General features: G+C 43.1%; 1 protein-coding gene across 4 annotated transcripts in view; it reads left to right on the top strand.

Annotated features, from left to right (window-relative positions):
• The first annotated feature begins 262 nt into the window (after positions 1–262).
• The window catches only part of LOC126865205 (protein outspread), a 212,732-nt gene continuing 193,335 nt past the window's right edge, over positions 263–19,659 (top strand). For 2 of the 4 annotated variants that reach the window (XM_050617444.1, XM_050617446.1), the window contains exon 1: positions 264–1,986. In XM_050617444.1, the coding sequence (XP_050473401.1) occupies positions 1,846–1,986 (141 nt within the window). In that variant the 5' untranslated portion in view covers positions 264–1,845. Of the gene's footprint in view, positions 1,987–19,659 lie in introns of all 4 variants that reach the window. The other 2 variants (XM_050617447.1, XM_050617443.1) reach the window with 2 other exon arrangements.

Raw genomic sequence — 19,659 nt, 5'->3', positions numbered from 1 at the left:
TATTCGATGCAAAAAGGAGAAGTATATAATTTATAACCTGCAACTTGATAGTTTACTAATATTATTAGTTGGTGAATTATTATGTAAGAGGGACGTGATCAAGAAAATTGGACGAAAATGGAATAAAAGAATAACGGCGAGATGATTAGTTGAAATTCTTACGCCGTGGCGCTATGTTCCAGAGGACGAATGGGGGACTAGTTTGGCGCTGGCGTAGCCTCGTACCCAAGAGGGCGTGCTACGGTCGATCGAGCGAGAGTGAGCGCTACGGACGGCATAGAGGCCGAGTTAAACGAGCCAGATCGCAGATGGACGTCCGCGGGAGCGTTCTGTCATGGAGAGCACAACGCGACGTGTCGTAAGTGTGCTCGAGTGTCGTCGTCGTCGTGGTCGTTGCCGTAGTGGTCGGGTGTGTAGTATTTCGGGTCGTATCACGGAATTATCACTGTGACAGTCGATATAGTATAAGCGTACATAAGGATCGTGGTGCTCGTGGTGCTACTATTGGTATATCGTGAACTGTGGCAAACGAATAATCACATCTTAGCCACGTCTCTACACAATCCAAGGCGAGTTTCGAGCAGCCAAAAAAGCAAGTGACCTTTCGCTCGATCGAATAATCGCGCCCTATCATGTGTGATTAACAGTTCGATTAGTCGAACGATCGATAGATCGGTGCTGTGACATGTTAACTGCGGTGCATGCTATTGTGTCTAATAATAGATTCGTGTGATTCGGAGTGCCGCGTAATCCACGTGCTCGCATCGAACAGCGTACAGTATTCGAGGGGAACATTATCAACAAGTCGATTGGGACGCGAGGGTGAATCGGATCGATCGAGTCATCTTGCTGTATATTGTATTTTTTCGACCAGATTCGTTTATCCGAATCATGTAAATATCGCAATAGCGACGGTAACCGGTACGTGTCACCTAAACGCGTGTGACATATAAACACACTGTAAACACACAAGTACGAGACAAGCGCGCTCGTTTGTATATGTTACGAAATTCGAACGGAGTCGAGCACGTATATTATTGGCCGAAGCGTATGTAAACATCGGGCAAAGAAGCGTATCGGAGTTTCTTCCGGTTACGGAGTCAACCATCACGAGAGAACATAATACGTTACTATTCATACATTGGCGCCGATTTGAGCACATTTCGCTCTCCTTGACTAAGCGAGTGTCGCGTCGATGTACGTGTCACGAACCTGACTGCACGCGAGATACAAACGAAATCGACGAAACATATCGAGAACATATCGTTGCCGGTCGATAGTTCGATAAATGACGATCCTCGCGCGAAACGAGAATACGAAATCCTGTTAACTCGATCCGTTAACGTAACGGACACGCGGAGAGTGGCCGCTGGGGACTGACTCGTTGTCGGTGGTGGCGCGCGTCTGTGTAAAAGCCAAAATTATACAGAATTCGTACAAATTTAAATAAATGAAATTAATACTCTAAACGAATAAAATCACTACTCGATAAAACTGTCTCATCGCGTGCAGAAAGAACAACTTTGGGAAATCGTGTTTTGGAGTTTCACGTTCGAGTAATCGATATCAGCCGATTTTTGTCGTACGAATTCGATACGCATTTGGTTTATGCGCGTTTAGTTTGTGCGCACTTAGCCGACGCGCATTTAGTCGGTGCGTATTTCGTCGGTACGTATTTAGCCAGCGCGTTTTTAGCCGGCGTGCATTTAGTCGGTGCGTATTTGCTCGGTGCGTTTTCGGTGCTTGTGAACGGAGGTGAATCGGAGGGTGAGGAATAAAGAAAAAGGGGGCGAGAGACGAACGATGGTGCTGTCCGGTCGTCGCGGTTAATTCGCACGTGTCGCGATGTCGGGCGGCACGGCGGGCGTCCGTGGCACCGGCGCCGAGTGCAGGAAGTTCGCGCCGAACATATTCAACAAGAGCAAGTGCAGCAGCTGCTTCAAGCAGAAGGAGGAGCACAGCGCGGAGGCTCTGGAATGCAACAGGGTGAGTTTTGCTTGATGGACTCTCTGTCTCCCTTCCTTTCTCTCTCTTTCTTCTTCCCTGCGTGCGCCTTTTCTTCTCTCTTGCTCGCTATCTATCCTTCTCTGTCTGTATTCTTTGTCTCACTCTAACGTATAGTTGCGTATGTATCTCTATCTCGTTTTTACTCACGCGTGCGTACTCGGTCCATCGCGAGCGGCATTTTCTCTTTCTTGCTCGCCCTCGAATTCCTTGCCGTGATCGGGACCAGCCAGAAGGACGAAGGTCCTGACGTTCGAGATGTCGATGTTATGTAAGATGAGCGTGCACGGTGAACACGATTAGTCCGCGGAACGAACCAACGGTTTTCAACTCAGACACCCGTGTAGCTTCTCTTTTCAGGCTTTCGTCGCGCCGATGTAGCGGTTCGTTCGTCATGATTAGACCGTCGATGTTTTTGCGTTTCGGAGATATTTCAAGATGCAAAAATGTACAGAAGATATATAATTAAAGTACAATGAGTAAAGTATAATATGCAGGGGTGTGTTGCGTTTTGTAAGAAACCGCGCGTTAACGAATCATATAGGTTATACCAGTTCCGGTATACAAAATCTGTAGATGTTCTATAATTATCTGTGTGTAATTATTTACGAAGATTACCTACATTTTTAAAAGATTTAGAATAGTATGAAGGATCGGTAGATGTTCTATAACTATTATGACGTTGATGTATACAAAAATGTAGATTTTCAGATGATTCACAATTATTTATCTATTCATATTTTATTTATATTTCTCAAGTATCATATCGCGTACGTGTAATTGTATATTTTCCATTATCGTTATACCACTGTTTTATCAGCAAACAGTCCATTTATATCACGTGCATTCATTAATTCCTGTACGGTTTATCCATTGAAGTGATAAATCGCAGGAACAATGAAAAATAGGGTTATAGAGGGTTATAGAGATTATAACGTTTTATAGACAGTCCATTTTACTCGTTATAATATTAAATGAGCGAAATAAATGTCTTCTCTTATGTTCATAAAAATATTGACTCGCATAAATATCCAGCCATGAAACTATATGAATATATGTATATATATACACACGATTCGTTTATCGCAATTCCATGCGCGTCGTCTCGCAATTATAATCTGTATTTGGTATTAGAATATAGCCAGAGTGTGAGAATACCGGAGTTGGACTTATTATCGTTATAATCGAAATCTATTTCTGGTAAATGGAAAAACGCACGGTATGTTTGATTCGCCGTAGAGTTAAAAAGAAAGGAAAAAAAAGAGTGAAATATAAGTGGAATTCAAGGTTGACGCAGATAGATGGAAGAAATTGCTATTGGCGGAGGCGTTGAGGGCTTTTCAAGGTTAATCTCGATCAATCCGATCAAGTCGTTCAAAATGTATCTTTTAAATAGACCGAAGGCCTCAAGAATATCAACGTTCTTGTATCTTCCTCTAAAAAATGAAGTTTTTTTGGATCCTCGAAATTATTCCTCCCCCCAACCTCTTTTCCATCCGTTTTTCTACTAAAATTTTTCGAATCCTCGAGATTATCTCCTTCCTCGTTCTTTTTCTCTTTATTTTTCGAAGTCGTGGCTGTTTCGATTGAATCGTAATAGTAATTTACAAACGAATGCGCGAAAAAGTAGCATCGCCACGGGCTCCGGGACATAAATACGTGGCACGCGGTACAAGTTAGGAGACGTTAAAAGAAGAAGAACAGGAATCTTTATAGTACGGTTTTCTTCCTTTTGCCTGTGGTTTTTATTTACAACGGGGCCCGGTACGGTCGTCGATGAGCAAAATTGCCTCGTAAAAGCGGGGCCCTCGAGGGGGGTGAGGGTGGGCCGCAGAATAAAAGCGTTAAAAATCAATTCACGCTGCGGATCGTACGGTACCGTACTCGAAACGCCAGCACAGGAACACCGTTCAAGTTTTAGGACACCTACAGCTTTCGCGCGAAACGCGACAATTAACCTAAAGCATAACGAAACGATTAATCGATCAGAATTTTGTATTCGCGCGAGGCTACGATTCAACGCATGTAGGCAAGTGCGAAAGTACAATATTTGAACACTTGTAGACACCTTTTAAGAAATATGGAGAAGTTTATACGAAGTCTGAATCTGTATCGTAAAATCGTTTATCATACGCGTGAAATTAATTAAGCGTAAATACTTACGATAGAAATAATACGAGCGTCAAAATTGACGAACACAGCGATGAAAAGATGCTACAGATGCGAGCAAGAACTTGGTCACGTCGAATTAAAGAGATCGTTGTTACAAGAGTGTTACAACTTATGTTCGACGTTTCAAACGAGATGACAATTCCTAGACGATTTGATAATTTTCTAATTATGGATATTTATTTAAGTTTTCGTTCGTACGTATGAACGTGTCATATGTTAAGAACAGTCGTCTGTTTAAAATCTGTTCGATAAGACGACGTTTATTGTCTTTTTTTCTTTTTTTTTTTTTGTTTCGTTTCTGGTTCTCTCGATTCTCCAGAGTTTCTTCCATTCTCCACGATTATCCGTTTTTCTGTTGCTCTCGAGTATCTCTCTGGTTGGTTTTTACGCAGCAATCGATTCCAGAAGAGAAAAGGGGACTTTGAATAGGTATAAACGCTTTTTGCGGTATACGGTATAGAGAAACATATCCATAGCCGATACGATGAATGACGAGCGGCGTTTCTGGTTTCCGCTAATGACGCCAGGAAAATTGCACGCCGCATGAAACGCGCTGCATAATATATTGATTTTACCTACGGATGTTTCCATTGGGAAATGTTTGCGAAACTTTGTATCGATGTCAGAGCTGCGTAATTTATTTCGTTTATGTCGCGTGACGCGCATGCATATTAATTTTCAATATGCATACGAACATTGAAATATAGGAAATTGAAAATATAGGAGATTTAGCTCTGAAATATAACCGCTTGCCCCTCTATCTTATCTCGGGAGTCATTTGCATATTTTGTGTTTACGAAAGAGACTTCTTAAAATTCGCGCAATATCATTTCCTCGCTATTTCTTTCACATAGATTCTACGATTACACGAAACGTAGTATTATTAACGTAGTATTACAAACTTTGGTCGTTAACGGTTTAATTAATGAATTATCGTACAAAGAGACTCGAGTCTCGTTATATCGCATGGCCAAAAACCCGAACGAGTAGAATAAAATGTAAAGAAGAGGTGGGTGGTCGTAAAATTCGTACGGCATCTTGCGACGAGATTCTTGAAAAGCTGTTCTTCTGTTTCCAAGAAAGAAAATAGAATTGGAAGAAGAGCGAGGGTGGTCGTGAAATTCTCGCGATCTATGAGCTTCTCGAGGAGAAAGGGAAAGATCACGAATCTATTGCCCTTTTACGCTTTTTTCGGCCAGAGGCCAGGACAATTTCGTACACGTACAATGGGACACGTCGCCCGTGCCGAGGCCGTTGCAAATTTCGGAATGTCGGCAGCCTTGCGACCTGTTCTCGGTGCATTCCAGCCGTCTTCTCGCGGCACCCCAACAGCACAGGCCCTTTCGAGAGTTGTTGGCTTGTCGGCTTTCGCCTGGATGCGGTATCTCTGTATCGGTTTATTCTCCACCTCTTCGCCTCTCTGTCTCGCCGATCTGCACAGGTTTCTTGGCTTCTTTCTTTCTTCCTCTGTCTCTCTACTTCTCGCTGTTGTCCCCCATATAAACCGCAAATAACGAATGCATACGCAATCCAACCTTTCTTTGCCCCTTGGTCGCACGGTTCTTCGTCTCGCGGCTCGTAATTTGACGAGGAGAGTCTCGAATCGAAGGAATTTGACCTTTTACAACGTTTCTCGCGGCGGCCCTCTCCCGGATCGTTTCTACGAGTTACGACTATCGCGGAAGTGCAAGCTGATTGCGTGAATACCTGTAAAACGCGTGTTCCACACCGATTCCACGTAGGTCTTAAAGGTTAGAGGATCGGGCAGTTCGAAGATCGGGCAATCGTTGGCGAATGAATTTTTATCGATCACGATCGATATATCTTCCAGTTAAATTACGGTAGTTTCTATGTTTCTTTTTTATATCGGGTATAAGACATCGATAGAAAGTTGCTGTTTGTGCGAATTTAGATTTTTGCGAACGCAACCAACGAGGATTCGTTTCGTTCATTAGATACTACGAGAAGTACTCTGCGTCAGATACGTTGTATTAGGTTGTCCGAAAAATGTCTTTCTTTCGCAAGCATGTTTTTTACGACAGTGTTTTTTACATCTTCATACAAACGTGAAACCAAGTGTGTGAAATGTCGCGGTGTTTATCTCAACAGAAGAAAATGGATCGTACGCAATTGGACAAAATAATATAAAACAAAAAACGTTGTGCGTCTATTATTTCTTCATAAAACGAAAGAAACGGAGAATCTAATATGTTCGTGTACGCTTTTACTCTCTTAAGTTTTCTATAAATGCATAATATTCGCGATCGAATCGTCGTTATTTCCTCCACAGCGTAGATCAGACGTTCAACGACTGGAAATAGAAAAATGTGACTCTTCGTTAACTACTTTGAACTGTGTGATCCATTCTGTTTAATTGGATCCTCGATGTTGTGTTCTCATTGTCAATTTCAATTCATTAAGTTCGACCGTGTTGTCCTTACGGTGACGTTGTAACTTCGACGATGCTCGAAGTCATCCTGTCGACAAGGAAATGTTCCGATGCTCGTCATCGATTCCCCTTCACGTTTAATTATATCATAACGATGAACACGCAACAAAAGATCCTTTCGATAATCAATCCCATAGACCTAAATAATTTCCACTGTCAATCTCGTTGGCTTTTCAAAAGCGAAGCAAGAAAATCTCATTGAATTTCCACGAATTTGCCTAAACGCTGCACCGCGTTGTTACACCACTTGGAACGTTCAGTTACGAAGGAAACACAAAGAAGCCTCTCACGATTTCTCTAAATATTCGCTCGATAGACAACAACGTTATACTCAAATATCGACTCTAAAACGAGGAAATATCTCTGGAAATTTCGTCCCGCGATCGGACGATCCCCAAAAGCTAAAGGAACTGGAGTTTCGACTCGAATCCATCGAATCGCCTAACGGAGATCGCGGTTTAACCGCGTTTAATTATGACTTTTCGCGCGGTTCGTGGCTCGATACGCGGTTTAATTCCTGTAATCAGCGGCTTCCCGTTCGTCCGAGGATTCTGGGTTCGCGAACGTGAGAAAGTGATGAAAAGTAGCCGGGTGCTCGGTATCGAACGAGAAGAGAGTCAGGCTACGAGATCGACGAAGGATTCTTCGAGTTGCGTACGAAGTCCGTTGTTGTTTCTGGACAAGAAAAAGATAGAAAGAGAGAAAGGCTGAGAGATGGATAAGGAGCCCGGGGGCCGCGTTGTTCACGACCAACCATTATCGGTCCGTGGCTCCGTATTTTCTGTCCGATTACTTCTTCGTGAGCGCCTCGGTAAGTGGCCTTCGAGAAATAATTTCCTCTGGGGTTTCGTGGCCATTCTCGAGTCCCTGAAATTTTGATCCGGTGAAACGATTTCGAGATGCCTTACGGTACCATTCCCTCGTCTCTTTCTCTCTTTCGTTCTCCGTTGTTGTTGCTGGTGCACGCGTTATCCGCACAAGCCTGCAAATGCGTGCACATATTTCTGTTTTCGCTATCGATTATGTTAAGCTCAGGCGAACACGCGTCCACGATTCACCGTCAAACCTTTCTTTTCCTACGTCTTAATTTCGAGATATTTGTATACCTTAGGCATCGGATAATCGTGGATTTCGCTTTTAAATTCTTCCGTCGAAAGAGAAAACACTCCACAGCGATATAATTTGGGAATTTATCGCCAGTAGTTTGAATTTTCTTGCGTCCAGTCTGCGTAAGACGACCTTTCGCCAATGTCGTCCTTGTTCTCCAGTAGTTTTATCCTAAGAGAAGCAAGGATTAGCGAATTTCTTATTTAAATTCTTCTATAGAAAGAGATATTTCGAGGGAACTTTTGCACTTGGTATAAGCTCGGTTTTCTTTCTTAGCAGAGAAAGTTGCTTGGTGCAAGTTTAATCTGAAATATATTTGGCAAATCACGTACTTGTTATTGTATGTATATTTGAGGAAGCGCAAGCACGAGGTAGTCGAAGCAACGAAAGTACTTTGTTATCAGAAGTTTATCCGCGTATCGATACATCGTCGTAGTCTTATCGATTCGGAACGAAACCAGGCAAGCTTGGGATCAGAAAGATATATCGTTCTGCCATTGACTACCTTCATACGTACGTTGTTTCATTTGTTTTCAATGCGCATCACTGTGCTGTGGTATTCGCTTAATTAAGGGTGTTCGTGATTAGCGAGTAATTTCTGATTCTTCGATTCGCTGGCAATTAAGGTGCGTTATTGCGCAACTATCTGTAACAATTTTCTTCCCGGTGAAATCAGCCCGTTTTGATAACGGGACACGAGTGTATGTAGCGTATCGAATTCGATACGGACTCGCCAACATTACGAAAATTTTCCCTACAATTCGTTTCTTTTCACATCTTTATCGAGCGACGAGTAAACTTTCATACAACGATTCTACCAACGATTTATGGAAAAAGTAGCTTTTCCGACTCTTTTCCGATATAAATGTTCGCGTGCCAGCAGCTTTTAAAAAGGGTAAAACATTTTAACGGTTAAATACATTTTTTTATATTTCACCAAATTAACGTTTACCTTTGTAATAGAGTTTTTTGAGTCACGAAGAACTCTAGTATAGTCTAAGAGACTATACTAAAAGTAAATTACGATAATATCGATGAATAATTCACGTGACTCTAGCGAACTCTTTAATTAAGGTGAAGTTTCCTCGATAAAAATTAACAGATTTGCAGGGGAAATTGCAGAATTCCACAAGCATTTTCTCAAACGTCCCTTCGCTCACGATCTTCGATTTAAAGCCAAACGAAAGAAGATCTAATCTGCTCATTAGCAAAAGTTCAGCTTCACTTCCACCGTGTTGTATCTTCCCTCGATACAATTTATAATTCGATGATTATCTGTAGGTACTAGCGCGTATACAGCGGTGCGCGATGTCGATAACGTTCGCGATCTCTGCGTGCCAACCTGGCATAAATTTCATCGGTTTAAAAAGGGCTGTCGTTTTCGCCCAAGTCACGACAAATTATTGATGATCTTATGGACAGGCAATAGAGATCGTTATCGAGAGCTCGCTTCACAGAAAGGTCGTGTCGTGCAACACGACATCGCAAAAACCTTCAAATACCTGTTCGCGTTGTGTTCACCGGGAAGAAATGGCCACGGTTTTCAAGCGGACACGGCCCTCGCGGGGAACATAGAACGGTCCTGGTCTCTTCTTGCGTTCTCGCCGCTCTTCGACACACGTTCAATCCTCCATCGTTGTATATCAAAACATAAATCCTTTCTCTGGATCCCACGCGCCGTGGATAAAAAACTACACAGGCTCGCGAAATTACTCGAACATTCGTAGACATATTTTTACGAATTACGCTAGGAATTATTTTGCGAATCGCTTCGAAATCTCATTGGTACTCGATTATCGCGATTACATTGGTCAATCTTGAAGTCAAACTGAAAATACGTATAGAAATTACAAGACAGTTGCACGTGCACCTTGTTGAAGGTACGGAATTTGTTCAAGAACCTTGCACGTACAATGTTGCGCGTATAATTGAAAATTAAGCGAAGATACAAAGTACGTAGAGATGTAAGTTAATAACGAGAAACGTAGGTAAATCGATACTGTACGAACTTTATTTTTGTAAAGTGTATGCTAACTTTGGGTAACTAACGCTGTATCATCTGGCGATACACTGAAATATCGAAGACACCAGCCGAAGAACTCGCAGAACCATCGTAATCGAAACTCTCCGATAATCTATTTAAGCTTTAAAATACCAAATAGAAAAAGCTTGAAACACGCAAGGATCGACAGCATCACGCAAGGATCGTGTTAAGAGAAAAGTTGGCACGAGGATGCGAAACTCGTACGATGCTCGTAGCGATATGGCGCCGCTTTAAAGGGCATCAGTATGCAGAAGGTCGTCGTGGCAAGAATTTTGGGCTCGCCGTCGCGTCCACGTACAAGTTTTGTCTCACCCGCGTTATTCTTGTGTCGCGCGCTTGTGGGACAAAATTTCTACGGACCAGTCGAGCGTAACCTGTCCATTGTTAGCCGCATATATTTACTTTGCTTACGACGCCGGCCATAAGCGAAGTACTGTTATGTCCGGTGGTGCTCGTATGACGTATCGCCCAACCGATCTTGATATTTCTTTCTCGCCTTACGAAACGACGATCTCGCGGCACTTTCGGCGATGTTATTCATCCCCGTTAAATTGCCACTTAACCAACACCACGGTTTTCGTCCACGATCGTTTCCCCATTAAACGAAATACAGCGTGACACGCGAAATACCGTTGCTACCGTCTCGCGAGTTTCAAGTAACCGAACTTAAGGGGTCAAGGGACGTTCCTGGATACGCTTGATTATAGATATTTCGCGGATGTTTGCGTAGTTTCATATTTTTGCAAAAATAAGCAACAGGTCGAGCGGTTCGCCACGAGTACGTTGTATCTTTTTCCTGATAGTCGCGATAGGTCGGAATATTAATTGCTCCGTAAGATCTAGTTTTTGCAAAATATTAGATTTTTTCTGCCAGCGTTACGTAAATCAGCGTTCGCATCGTTGAAAACTTTTCAGTCCGTGAAATTAGTCGATAAACACGCACGTTGGATTTCTAGATTAGGTTTAGGCAAGTTTAGTTATCGTTATAAACGGTTGGGTCGTGTGAAAAAATGATAAAATCGAGCGATTAAGAACGACAACTTTGTGAACGATTAGTCGAGGTTTATTCGTACTACGACGTAGAGACTGTAAATGTAAGTTAGCCTTTCCATGTTATATTTTCTGGCGAGTAAACGGTGCTGGATTCTTCGGTCTCTTCAGATTTCACGCTTAGTTTATAAGTTATCATTTTTGTGATCCTTCCTAATGAATACGCTAAATGACTCACTTGTCAATTTACAAAAAGTACTTAATGTGCTGCCTATAACAGCATCAGACATAAGAAGAAGTCTTCGTTCGCTGTATCATAGTATATCGTTTAGTATCATTTTCTTTCCTGAATCTCGGTATCATCTTCCTATCATCTTCTTCACGTAACTCCATCACAAAGTAGATCTCTACTACTTCTTTCTGCTTCATGAACATCAATGTTTCTTGCGTCGTCGAAATGCTTCTTCCTTCATCTTCGTTACGATCGCCATCTTCGCAAACCATATGTAAACATTAAGCTTTGTAACTGGATTTTAAAGATTGCATTTTTACCATTCGACCGCTACCAAACTCAACCTACAACTATAAGTAGCTATAAGTGACAACTTATTGATTTGAACGCGTGGAAACCCGAATAAGTTAACGCGTATTCGTGCAGTTTTTCCGGAACCACGAGCCGAAGAGAGATGGAGCAGTGGATCGTTATGAATCGAGCGTGTCGCGATCGTTGATCTCGATCCGCGGCCGGTGGCTGGCGACAAAAAGATCGCCGCAGAAAATCGTAAAGACACGGGGGCATCCAGTTGTAACGGTATACCGTACGCAACAGCCAGGTCTCGGAGAAAGAGAAAGAGGAAAAGAGGAGATCGCTGGGGCAGACGTGGCGACGACGCTCAAACGAAAGCTCTCCTCTTCTCGTGGCTACCGTCGTTCCTAGTGAATGGAGAGGCACCGTCGGTGGCCTCCCTTGCGGCGCATTCATCCTGGATCGATAGCCCCGCGGCGATTAATCGAATCTGGGAAGCCGGAGAGGCCACTCTCCTCCTTTCCTTCGAATCAAACGCGGTTTTTCCTCGCGCAACCTCCGCTCGTTCTACCTCGCCATAGAAGCCGTCGCACGCACGCTCCTTGCCTTTATAAGGACTTCATTGAAAACGCGCCTGTCGCTCGCCTCCAGTCCGGCCAACCTTCGACTGCCGGGTTGTTGTCGTACCCTTCTTGGTTTGTGTCGTTAGTCAATTGGAGTAGCTGAGTGGAAACGAGGATTCGCTGGACAACGATGTTTGGGACGTCGGGTGTTTTAATTGGCAGATCTGCGCGCATCTTTGATGGATTAAAGTTTGCTTATGAATTTAGTTCGACGTAATCTTAAGTATTTCTTAACGGTAGAGTCGCGTCTCGAATATTTCGTTCGAAAAAAGAAATTTATCCACGCGAATCATATAATTTCTCGGTGAATTTTACTTAACGTTGTTTAATTAGCCTGCATGGGAGATTTTGTACGATTTATTAGTTGTCCTTCCTTGTCGTATAATTTTGATACATCTTAACACGCATCGAAGAGTCGAAGAACGCATTTACGTGTAACGCCATAGGCACCGATTTCATTTGCTTCCGCGAAATCCTGCGGTATCGCTCGAAGGATCGAGGAACATATCGCTGAGGGTTCATTTCTTGTAATTCCATTCTTCTTTGGCGTGATGCGCGCATTTCTTGTTCCTCTGGCGGAAAATAGGGTTCGATAATTAACTTCACCTATTCCCTGGCGCGCATTTTTCCCTCTTCGTCGACGAACTAACGAGGATAATTATCCTGTCAATGGGAATTTTTGCATACGTCTAAACGGCCGATTCTTAATGGAAAAATAAAACGTTTCAATGAACGAGCCGTTCGAAACGGCTGGCGTTGTTCCCAGGAAAACCCAGATAGATCCACGTCAATGAACGATCTGTACCGGTCGGCTTTACATTTACGGAGTTCCTTCTTAACGAGAACTCCTCGTTCCTGGTAACGCGATTTCCGCGTAGTTACGAAGCGGAGCAACTTACCTGCCCGTCCCTGCGACTCGTCTTTTTTCTTTCTCCGCCCGATAAACCTCCCGTTTATAATTTCTCTTCCAATTCCTCTCGACTACTTGATCGTGATTTCGGATTTTTATCCATTCGATCCTGCCGTTAATAATCGGTCGCGTGACTTGTAGTATTCTCGGATTACGTTTCATCGTCGGTACAGAAAATTCCCCGTTCAAGAATCTGTCAATGGTATCCTCGTCTTTTTATCTCTTTATATCTTGAAGATATATGTTCTGTTTGTACAATTATTAGATGGAAACTTTCGACCAACGATCTTTCGGCTATTATATTTAGCGTTATATTATGTTTAAAGAAACGAAACATCGAATACGAGAACTCGAGAAAACGACAAGAGCTCGAACGATCATTTGAATTCGAGACTGAGAAAGATTCGAGAACAAGCGTTTCGCGACATTCGAGCGCTACGTATTCTACGCACGAATTTCTCGATTTTACTGAATTTACTGCTGCCATAATAGCTCCTCTATAATAACGTAGGCAATTGTTTCGAAGGATTAATTAAATCTGATGGAAAGCGTATCGAAGATCGATGCAATCTCTTCAATTTCCGTGACAAAGTCTCCAAGACGATCCTCTCGAGCTTTTTCGCATCGCGCCTCGCAAAAAGCCCTCCGAGATCCTTTACCGAGGAGGAACTAGAGTTAAAAACTCAACAAGTCGAGTCATCCATCTTTTCTATCCGCGCTCGGCTTATAAGCGAGGAGAGCGTCAGCGTCGGCTCTCGAGCAAGCCACGGGATCCAACCTTCGGAACGTCCTTTCGGAGGACCCCCGATGATGGATGGTGAAACGGCGAAGAAAATAAAGCATCGAACCCCTCGCCTCCGGTTCCGGCGACATCCTTCTCCACCTTCTACTTCTATCGCAGGGGGAATCAGCGTGATATTTCGCCTTCTTCTTGTGCGTCGTCACCACCATCGTTGCTATTTATCCTCCGCCGGCGTTCGTCCTCCCGCTGACCACCGGCAATTAGCTTCACGGTCACGACAAGGACATCCACTTCGTGATAGGCTAAACACAGGTCGGCTACTCTATGAGATATTGCTCGATGATCGAAGGGAGGAGGAGCGGGGACATTCATGGTACAGGATGGATAATTTGTGATCTTGCGATCGCGCCGCTGGCCCGACGTCTTTGTAACTTTCCTTCTCGTCCTCAGAAACTCCATTATCATCCGGGCCCTTGATTGAGTTCTACTTATTGATTAATGTTCCCGGTGAATCTGTCCGAACAACGACAATTCATTACGCCGCGCGCTTCTCTGCTCTCTTCTTGCTTTTCGATCTTCTTCGCTGGCAAAACGTTAGAACGTTAGGAAAACGTTAGAACGCGAATGTCTCCGGTTCCCGGGCCCTTCTCGATCGCAACCGGGACGGTCATCGTGGAGGTTTTAGTCGGTTGAAGTCCGGCACTACCACGCCGCTTTTCCCCAGAAGCGACCTGGTGTCCGTGCGAATTTTCTCCACGTTAATAAAAAAAAAAAAATAAAAAAAAAAGAACGTGAATGGCTAAAGGTGATATCTAGGCGATAAATACGAGCCTCTTGGACGTTAATTGATTAATTCCACGTTTTAGCGATTCCTTAATCTCGTTACGCAAGTACACGATCGATGCTCGATTGGTTGATGTTTAACGTTTGAGAAGCAAATTACTTAATTGCGTAAGTTCGTTCGTCGCGAGAACATGACGCGAATAACGATAAGTCCTGACGTGTGATATATTTATAAGAAAGAAAGGTAGTGTTCGTAAGGTCGTTCTTAGACTGCGAACGTTTATTCGATATCGGCGTAGCAGCTAGTAGCAGCATATTTTCAGCGTTCTATTTATTTTTGCGTATTATGCGTATTCCGTACGTTTTTGCATCTGAAAAATTTCCCATGAATATTCGCAGTCTAATCGTCGCTTTACTGTACCTTTCGATTTATGCAGCTGACTAATGCGACTTCTGAACCACTCATATATACATGTGCTAAGGTTGGTTTGGGTTTAGAGACACGAAGAACGAAGGGAAACGGCGGAGGTTGACGGCGTTAAGAATAAACCTGAACCAGATGTGACCGCAGACGACCGGGCAACGTAAACTAAGGCAGAATTTTGAGCTTTATCGGGAAACGAAGAATTTTAGATTTTCCGCTGGTTTACAAGGTTTACGAGTTGTTACAGTTTAAGGCTTCCGGCTGTAAGCCGTGTCTAGTGGAAATTAGCGTCTGCTTAAACGCGGATAACCAAAGATAGATCCAATAATAACAAATCCAATAACGAAGTGGCAATCATTTTACACGAAGATATAATTCTGTTAATATCGTTACCAAGTAGATTTTACAAAGAAGCAGAGAAAGATCGACACCTGACAACCAGCGATACCGATTTATTCCATCAACGTCCTTCGTTCGATCGATAGAAATCTCCTAAATAATTCCGTAAGACGCGCGTAAACGTTCTGCAACGCTGATCATTCGTATATACGATATTATTTTCAGAATATTTAGCACAGTCGTCGCGTAGAAATGTTGTTTATAACGTGACGTTATAATGACATACCTTAATTGTAAAATTCTAAAATTAACGAATTTATTCATCGCTGAAGTTTTACGAGAAGTAGAAGATGTAGAGAGTGAGACTTATCAGTGGTAATGTAGATTATATACATTCTCCTCGAACTTACATTAAATCCTAACTACATCCATGTATCTACCTCGTCTCGAGCTTTCAAAAATCCCCGTAGAGACATAGAAACGGAGAAATCGTGCAAGATAACCATTGTCGATAGGAGATATCTGCAATAGCCGGCGATTAACGCGTTCCTCGCGAACGGAATTTCATACATCCACGGAACACGTATACCGCAAAAGAATAATCGTACGTTTACGCCTAGCGCGATTGGATATCTCATCAGGTAGAGATCGCTGGCTACCATCCATAGGCGCTTCCCCGTGTCGATTTATAGGTCGATGAAGTTGGATCGGTGTTGAGCATCGATTACCTGTAATCGAACAGACATAACGTACTGCTACGTATCGTTTTCCTCGATACCAATGTACTTTCTACCTCGTGCTTCCCTTCCATCAGCTTCGTTTACGCTTTTCTCTCGAGTCTGCGCTTGTAAACGTCCGGTGTTTATGCTACGCCGTAAGAGCCGGTATACCTCTCTGCTCAGTCCGCTTCTCTTTCATCGCGTCATGAAGTTTTACGTTTTCCGAAACCGTCTGCGTGGTTGGTTGGTTTTAATTTCCAACACGTTCTCGGCCATCGTTCTCTCGATCCGTCGTTCTTTCCCTTTTTCGGCGTACAAACGGGGTTCTGGGAAGTGCGAGAGGCTTCAGAAGAGACGGCAAGCTTTGCTTTCTTTGACGTCTCTTGCGTTTGTTAGTGAATCGGATGTTTCGGGATCGATCGGTTGCCTTGAACTTGCAACAGCTCCGACGAACTTGAGGTTTAGAAACGTCGAGGTATTTCGAGAGCGACGGTCGGCAGCTCTCTTCTCGTGTATTTTGAGAATCTCCGTGGACCAGACAAATCCTCGGAAAGAATTTCGTAGAATAGATCGAACTTGATCGATGTTCTGGGATAAACATCGAGAAACGTAGGAACGTTGGCATTCAGCCGCCGAAAGCGGAAGGTTTGAAAAGTTTTAAAACCGTTCAACGTAAAGTACATTCGCGATATCGTAATGGTCATTTTCTTCTCGAGTTTTGAAAGTTTGTAATAACACGCTTGAACGTTCTTTCGCAAAGAAGCGCGGCAGATTTAAAAATTTCGAAATGCTTCGGACTCGGCGCTTTAAATCACCGAAGCAGAGATAATAAAATAGAAAATTGAAAGTACGACGTTACAAACGAGGCATTTAAAGGTTCTTCGAGATTCCGAGGGTAGAACACCTCTTAGCTTCCTGTCGCCAGGGACTACACGTTCTGGTATCGGTTGACCGGTTTAAAGGGAGTACGGACGTAACATCTGAATGAATCACGTCCGACCAAAACGAATACGGGCAATCGCGTGTATGTCCCTTCCCTCGTCGGTCCCGTGTTCACTCCGGTACACCTTCTTTTTGCCCGTTGACGCTCCTTGCACGGCCCAGTTCGCGCAGGACTACTCGGCCCCGTACGCGCGTACGTATAAATAAACGCACATACATTATTTATAAATCGTTTATGCACCGATCGCAAGGTCGAACAAGATCCAAGACCCGCGGAAAACAGAAATACAGATCGTCGTTCTCTCGCGATACTCTGGCTCGATTCTCGAGAATCTATAGTTGAACAGTTTCGGCAACAAAGTTATCTTTGGGAAATTATACTGCTGCAAATCTATTTCTTATACTTATTCTTATGATAATAAATATTATAGCTTCTATGGCGGGAAAAGTTGGCTTGGAAATTTTACAATCTTGACAATTCCTCATAGTTGATAACATCTTGAATTATCTTACGGAGAAAGCAAAAGGTTTTAAAATTTTCAACCAAACTTTCTCTACCGCAGGAATTGTAATATTGTGTTGGCAACTAAGTAATTGCGGATTTTGTCATTAGGTGATATTGACAAAATCCGCAATCACTTAGTTGCCAACCCAATATTTATTAGAGAAATATATCGAATTGAAAACGCGAGCAAGTTATTGGTTTAGAATTCTGTTACCTTTGGAAGAGTAGTTTCTAATAGTTGATGTATCAAAGTAAAGGCGGTCGAAGGATTGCAACGATATTTATTCGACTGTTCTTGGCTGTCGATCAAACGATATCCTTCTTGCGAGATGTTAGGTTCTGTGGTCGACTGGAATTTTCTTTGTTAATAGTTCTTGCAAAACGTTTCGACGAAGGAAAGTACAGCCAGTGGAAGCTCTCTGTTTCATTTTTGCCCTGGAGGAATGGTACGAGCCACGGTGGACAGAAGAACGTAGAAGGCTCTCTCGGTAGCAGGACGGGAAGTAAAAGGAAAACTTGTCTTGCCAATCGCGCGCGCTTTCCAGCGAAAGAAACGAACTTGTCATAACTCGTCGAACGTGCAACACTTCAGGAAATTTGTCGTTCGTTCGTGGAATAGGCTATAAAGCTACTGTACGAAGAAAGTTGCCGCCGAACCAAGTGCATTTGCCTCTCGTTTCAATCCATTTTCTCGAATTAACGATTTAACCATCTCAATTACTTCGTTCTTACTTCTTATATTATTTTATTACATGATATTCCATTTTTATTCTAGGTAGGCTAGATACATAGATTTTATTTTAGATTCTAAGTCTGGAACAGTCTGGAGACTATTCGTATAACATTTTACTACGTATAAATACTTTTTACGATCAGTGCGTTGTAAATACGCAGATAAAACATGAAACTTCCATGACCATGGAAGAACACGAAAACGATAATGATTTTTAATTTTATAAATCGAAACGAAAATTGAAATTCAAACAGAGATTCGTCAGTAAGATCCAGAATCAGGTTCTTCTTCCTATTACACGCTTTATATTTAGTCCACTACAGTTCGTTACGAGGATGATTTAATGTTACGAGTGGTTTAAGTATCTTAATTTTAGCACGCAAAGGGGAAAAATCTCATCTCTGCGAGAATGTCTACCAAAAATAGTCGCATAAAAATTAATCGAAGCAACGAAGAAACGAGATTATGCTTACAAGTCTGACCACTGGGTTCGCGGGTTCGATCGTATTCGCATTTCGAATGGTCAATCGTCCAAGACGGGGGCAATTTTTACGCGCAAAAACGTTCACGGTTCGATGTGCCGGAGCAAGACGTCTTCCCAGCTTTGCAAGCGGTTTTTCGCGTCATTTGCGGTTCGATATAAGCTACTACTGCTTCGACGTAATGACTCATCCGGCTGGCGAAAAGTCGATTCTTGTCTGCGTGTCGAGTACCTATCCGGACGACAATCCGGCTCTTCTGGTACCGTAATGCACGCAAGAAAGGAACAGGCTTGATTTTGCTTGGACTTGTAGTATACGACGTTTGGACCCGACCAAAATCATCAATGAGCGTCTCTGGGATCGCTTTGACCTGGCGCAGAATGGTCTTCCCGCGATCGCAAAGTCGCCAAAGTAAAGGAGACGTCACACGGTGTGTTAAACACGGCTGTCCGACCGCAAAAAAGGTTACGCTATAAGACGCTATGCAAAGTGACATATTTTTTTACCTTTACACGTAGAAGCATTTCATTACGAGACACGACGGACAATTACTCGAATGATTTCTGTTTCATATGATATCCTGTAGATGATAAATTTCGATCGTTTCTCGGTTTTATTTACTTGTACCTTGAACAGGATACACGTAGAATCATGTTGCTGGCTCCTACCTGAACTCCACTGCATCGTCGGTTAGAACTTCATCTCGTAATTCGCGAAGCATAATAATGAAAGTCATTAGGCCGGCGTGACGAAAGCTCAAAGTTCGATCGATGGTGGCGATAGGCCGCGTGATTGATAATCCAATTAAAGTCCAGTCATCGACGATACAATATAAATTCTCAAATATAATTCGAACACGTACAGAAACCCGTAGGTACGAGACACGTAGGCGACGCGTAAAAACGCTGATTGCATCCTTCACCGGCGTGGAACGAAGTAAAGATGCTTTTTTTTCCCGATGGCGGTTGTTGCGTGAAGCGAAAGCAAGAAGATAATGCCGTAACTGGTTCCCCTCGCGAGTCTTTCGTACATCGGGAGGTTCTCGGTTATTTTTCTGACAACGGTCTCGACCCAGTTTCGTCGCTGGCTCTCGATCATTCTCACGTCCCTGTTCTCTCCACTACGATCCAATCCGCGCGGGATGGAACCAACGTATTCCCAATTC

Source organism: Bombus huntii, chromosome 4, assembly GCF_024542735.1.
Source record: "Bombus huntii isolate Logan2020A chromosome 4, iyBomHunt1.1, whole genome shotgun sequence".
NCBI lineage: Eukaryota > Metazoa > Arthropoda > Insecta > Hymenoptera > Apidae > Bombus > Bombus huntii.
Note: the sequence above shows the minus strand (reverse complement) of the source record. Positions and strands in the feature narration are given on the sequence as shown.